At 42.1% G+C, this 6,141-nt stretch overlaps 1 protein-coding gene across 2 annotated transcripts in view; it reads left to right on the top strand.

The window, feature by feature from the left end:
- The window catches only part of LOC147022590 (uncharacterized), a 132,437-nt gene extending 129,402 nt beyond the window's left edge, over window positions 1-3,035 (top strand). For both annotated transcript variants that reach the window (XM_085887317.1, XM_085887318.1), the window contains one exon: window positions 1,189-3,035. In XM_085887317.1, coding sequence (XP_085743443.1) covers window positions 1,624-2,793 — 1,170 coding nt within the window. In that variant the 5' untranslated portion in view covers window positions 1,189-1,623 and the 3' untranslated portion in view covers window positions 2,794-3,035. The remainder of the gene's footprint in view (window positions 1-1,188) is intronic.
- The last annotated feature ends 3,106 nt before the right edge of the window (window positions 3,036-6,141 follow it).

Here is a 6,141-nt window from a genome sequence, read left to right as displayed (position 1 = left end):
ATAAAGTCGGTTCGCTTGCGTTTCTGAGCTGACATTATGGGCTGAATTTGAAAAAAAAGGATGTCACTGTTGTACGTGTGCCTGCGTGTCTGTGTGTGTGCTCGCGCTTTTTTGTGTCTCGTGCGTGTTATGATTGGCTTGTTGTGGCTGGCATCGGGGAGAAGAATCGCGTGTTTTGACACAGTCTGACTATGCGCGTACGTATTGAGTTATGTTGTGCGCAGCTGGACTGTAGTTCGTCGCTTCGCCTTTGGACGTGAGTGTGATAATCGAGCACTGCGCAATACAGACTTTTTCACGACTCGTTCCTTTTAACAGTCACACAGTAGTGGCATGGTAGCGAGAGTAGGGGGTGGCATAGTAAATTTATTTTGTATTGAATTTTGTCAGGACCGAGCAAAAGTGGTATAATAGCGAGAGTGGCGTAGAAGCGAGGTGGCATAGTAACGAGCTTTGACTGTATATATATATATATATATATATATATATATATATATATATATATATATATATATATATATACACATATATATATATATATATATATATATATATATATATATATATATATATGTATATATATATATATATATATATATATATATATATATATATATATATATATATATGTATATATATATATATATGTATATGTATATATATATATATATATATATATATATATATATATATATATATATATATATATATATATATACATACATACATATATAGTCAGGAGGCCCAATGCAGAATAGTGTATGACCCTGCTGATTCCGTGTTAGAATAGTGCAACAGGTGTAAATTGACTGTCCAGACACACAGAAACGTGAATCAACTTGTTGCCAACTCTGGATATGGATAGTATGGCCGCCATGACAGTTTACAAAATGGTCGCCATTAAATACACTTTTCGTCATATTTCAGCCGCAAATTGACATGAAATTACAAAATTAGGGTCGATTTCCATGTTTTTGAGCATGCCTGAGCTGATGGGAGTATAGAAAAAAAACATTGCTCCATCCATTTTCTAAAAATAATATGACTTGTTTTTCACTATATTATTTTTAAAGAAATGTTCAGGCTCGAATTAGAATGTGTGATTATACAAACCACAATCAATGAATTTTACAACTTTGCTATAAAATGAACCTAAACTACATAACTGTGTGTTTTTCTGTTACCCAGGACTAACTGAAAAATGAAAGCCGCAAGATTTCTCACAGGGGGTTCAAGGGATCAAGAAGAAGAAGAGCATGTAGACTGGAATAAATGCTTTATTTGCCAGGACAGTTCAAAAACTAGCAAGTCAACGCCACTTCGAAAGACTACAATCGTTGGTGTGAAAACTGTAGCTGAATGTTGCAAAGAAAGAGAGAAATATAATGACGCTAAATATGTTGACTCATTCTCAAGAATCAGAAAATATTCTGTACCGGAGCACGTCGAAAAGATTCAATGGCACAAATTCTGCTATAGTGACTTTACTCACGCACAAAAATAGACAGACTGAAGTCAAGGATTCAGCCACAATCTGTGACTTACGCAGAAGAGATACCCACAACATCAGGTTCCTCAGAGAAATACCATGTCCCAAAGTCACTAAGATCCGCGCACAGCGCTATGGATTGGTCAAAATGCGCTTTCTGCCAGACTGACATTCCTGGAAAAGCTGGTGTCCTGACAAATGTTGAATTTGATCACACATCATCCAGGATGCTTAGTTTGGCCCAATTTGACCCCACCATGCGTCACAGGTTTGCAGGTGTTTCAGACTTGATGGCAGCTGAAGGTAAATATCACCTCAAGTGTTATGTTTCTTTTCGCAGAAAGTATAAAAAGGAGAGTGGAGAGAAAAACCAGTCTCCTGAAAGCATCTGTTTCAGAAATGTGATGAACCAGCTTGAGAAAGAGCTGCAGAAGGGACATGTGTTTACCCTGAAAAACATCTGGGAACACTATAGCATGCTGTTATTGAATGATTTTGGAATTGAGGCTGGAGCCTACAAAAGCTACAATTTCAAGCAGAAAGTGGAGGTTCACTTTGGTAGTGACAAGGTGACATTCGTGCAGCCATTGTATGTCACAAAACCCCTCATAGTTGCGTCCTCAACTGTGACAAAGTTTGCCATGAGAACCGCCGTGAATGATTTATCTGAAGAAGGTGAAAGTTCTGAAGAAGATGAATTGGCCCAGTGCAGTCTGCCTCATCATGAGAACGAAATCCTTAGCTGGATCTTCAGAGTGGGCATAAAGATTTACAGTGACGTAAAACACTCTCCAGGGCATAGCATTATCGGTGGACTGAACACAGAAAATGCAGAGCGAATTGTACCTGAAACCCTGTACATGCTTGTAAAGCTTCTTTGTGGTGGTGACAGCACTGACAAGATGGACAATGAAGAAGCGGATGAGACAGATACCAAGAACAAAGTTCTGAGCATCTGCCAAGACATTATTCATGTGGCTTCAGGAGGCAAAAAACTGACCCCCGAACACCTGGGCCTTGGCCTTGCTCTTCACCAGGCAACACGCTCAAAAGAACCACATCTACCTGCACCTGAGAACTGTGGGTGGGAACAGGTCGTCAAAGATGGCAACGAGACATTTCAGCCGCGACTCATGACTGCACAGCCTATTACTGCTTACTGTGTAGAACTGACGACATGCAAATGCCGTGGGTCATGCTCAACTCGACGGTGCAAATGTACACGGAATGGACTGCCTTGCACGAAAGCATGTGGATGCAAAGCCCTTTGTAGGAACCCGTTCAGTGTACAAGCCGATCAATAGCTCTGAAAATTGTACTTGGGTGTTCTCACAACACTTTTCTCTTCTGCAAAGCAACGTAATTTTGTGTTAGAAAGAATCTGACAGCTGTTGAAATAACCTTTGACTGGCTGTAAACCCATCTCCATCAATAGTGCTAAACATTTTCTTTTTCACATTTGTTGCTCGTATGTGCATTTTCAATTTCGTCTTTAAGTTGTCAATTATGTGAAAAGTTGTGATCCAGTACAAAAATAAAGCACAAAATAGTGTTCCTCGTGTCAGATTACATAGTTTTTCACAATCATGACAAATTTCTGGCTAGTACAATTTGCAGTAAGAAAAAGACTAAATCTGATGGCGGCCATTTTGATTACTGTCATGGCAGCCATAATATTCAGATGCAGACTTGGCAACAAGTGGAACTAGACTTGGTCATGCCTAGACTCTTCAAAAATACCAGTTGCACCATTCTAACATGAAATCAGCAGCGAACCTATTTTCTAGGCTAGCTACAGATTTTGGCTTCTAGACTAATACACGAGGTGTGTTCAAAAAGTATCCAACCTTTGTTCATAAAAAAATACTCGTATCCAGATACAACAAAATTACACTAATCTCCCTCAAAGTAGTCCCTTTGGGCTGCCACACACTTCTCCCAACGGTTCTACCACTGTCGGAAGCAGCGCTAGAACGCCTCTTTTGGGATTGCGTGCAGCTGGTCCGTCGCATTCCGCATGATGTCTTCTCTGGACTGAAATCTGGTCCCTTTCAGGGGCATTTTCAGCTTGGGGAAAAGCCAGAAGTCAGAAGAAAAAGCAAGCCAGAAGAAAAGCCAGAAGAAGACGGAGCCATGTCGGGAGAGTAGGGAGCCTGACGAAGCACATGTGTGTTGTATTTGGCCAGGAAACTCTGAATCAAATGTGAAGAATGGGCGGGTGCGTTATCGTGATGGAGCTTCCAATTGACCGCTGCCCACACGTCCGGCCGTTTGCGTCGCACAGCATCACGAAGGCGACGCAGTACCTCTTGGTAGTATCCTGCATCAGCAGGGTCCTCACTTGGTCAATGACGATCTCATTTCGGGATGTTGAGGGCCTACCAGAACGTGCTTCACTTTCCACTGATGTGCGACCATCTTTGAAGCGGTTGTACCACTCCTTTATCTGTGTGGTGCCCATTGCTTCGTTCCCGAAGGCCTGTTGAATCTTGCGGATCATTTCCACTTGGGAATTGCCAAGCTTTACACAAAATTTGATGCAGTAGCGTTGTTCAAGTTTTTCCGTCATTTTGTCAAAAACGAAAATCCGACAGCACTCACTTACACTTCCTCACTCATCGGCGGTCTGTCGGCGACTGACAGCTTCTGCAGGCGGGAAAATATTCACACATATGGATTAGGATCACCTACATATGTACACCAAACCACGCCTCCCGAGCTTCATTTGTTTACGCACGAAAAATTAAGGTTGGATACTTTTTGACCACACCTCGTATATATATATATATATATATATATATATATATATATATATATATATATATATATATATATATATATATATATATATATATATATATATATATATATATATATATATATATATATATATATATATATATATATATATATATATATATATATATATATGAAGGGGTTGGCGAAAAAGAAGTGGGATAGTCAGAAAGATGAAGAAAGTAGGCAGGAGTACAAGGAGTGGCGTCGAAAAGCAAAAAGAGAGGTGGCTAAGGCCAAGGAAAAGGCATATGACGAGCTGTATGAGAAGTTGGATACAAAAGAAGGGGAAAAGGATTTATACGGATTGGCAAGACAGAGGGACCGAGCTGGGAAGGATGTGCTGCAGGTTAGGGTGATAAAGGACGCAAATGGGAATGTGCTGACGAGCGAGGAGAGTGTGTTGAGAAGGTGGATGGAGTACTTTGAGGAGCTGATGAATGAAGAAAATGAGAGAGAGAGAAGGTTGGAAGAGGTGGAGATAGTGAATCTGGAAGTGGGGTGGATCAGTAAGGATGAAGTGAGGACTGCTATGAAGAAGATGAAAAGTGGAAAGGCGGTTGGCCCAGATGATACACCAGTGGAGGCATGGAAGTGCTTAGGAGAGATGGCAGTGGGGTTGTTAACCAGATTGTTTAATAAAGTCTTGGAAAGTGAGAGGATGCCGGAGGAGTGGAGATTAAGTGTACTGGTTCCGATTTTCAAGAATAAGGGTGATGTGCAGAGCTGTGGAAATTACAGAGGGATAAAGTTGTTAAGCCACACCATGAAGTTGTGGGAAAGAGTAGTGGAAGCTCGGTTGAGAGGAGAGGTGACGATCTGTGAGCAGCAATATGGGTTTATGCCAGGAAAGAGCACCACTGATGCGATATTTGCTTTGAGAATGTTGATGGAGAAGTATAGGGAAGGCCAGAAGGAGTTACATTGTGTGTTTGTGGATTTAGAGAAAGCTTATGATAGGGTGCCAAGAGAGGAGTTGTGGCATTGTATGAGGAAGTCGGGAGTGGTGGAGAAGTATGTGAGGATCGTGCAGGATATGTATGAGGACAGTGTGACAGCGGTGAGGTGTGCGGTAGGAATGACGGACCGGTTTAAGGTTAAAATGGGATTGCACCAAGGATCGACTCTGAGCCCTTTCCTGTTTGCAATGGTGATGGACAGGTTGACGGACGAGATCAGACTGGAGTCTCCATGGACCATGATGTTCGCGGATGACATCATGATCTGTAACGAGAGTAGGGAGCAGGCTGAATCGAGCCTTGAGAGGTGGAGGTACGCACTGGAGAGAAGGGGAATGTTAGTCAGTAGGAGTAAGATGGAGTACATGTGCGTAAATGAGAGGGAGGGTGGTGGTATGGTGCGGTTGCAAGGAGTTGAGGTGGGGAAGGTGGATTGGTTTAAATACTTGGGATCAACTGTCCAAAGTATCGGAGAGTGTGGGAGAGAAGTGAAAAAGAGAGTGCAGGCAGCATGGAGTGGGTGGAGAAGAGTTGCAGGAGTGATTTGTGACAGAAGGGTAGCTGCAAGAGTGAAGGGGAAAGTATACAAGACGGTAGTGAGACCAGCTATGTTGTATGGTTTGGAGGCGGTGGCACTAACAAAAAGAGAGGAAGCGGAGCTGGAGGTGGCAGAGTTAAAGATTCTGCGATTCTCGTTGGGAGTGACAAGGATGGATAGGATAAGAAACGAGTATATTAGAGGGACAGCGCAGGTAGGACGGTTTGGAGACAAAGTGAGAGAGGCGAGATTGAGATGGTTTGGACATGTGCACAGGAGGGAAACGGAGTGTATCGGGAGAAGGATGTTGAAGATGGAGCCGCCAAGCAGGAGGAGAAGAGGAAAGCCAAAGAAGAGGT

Source organism: Eptatretus burgeri, chromosome 7 (genome assembly GCF_056783735.1).
Source record: "Eptatretus burgeri isolate ZD-2024b chromosome 7, Ebu_testis_v1, whole genome shotgun sequence".
In the NCBI taxonomy this organism is placed as follows: Eukaryota; Metazoa; Chordata; class Myxini; order Myxiniformes; family Myxinidae; genus Eptatretus; species Eptatretus burgeri.
Note: the sequence above shows the minus strand (reverse complement) of the source record. Positions and strands in the feature narration are given on the sequence as shown.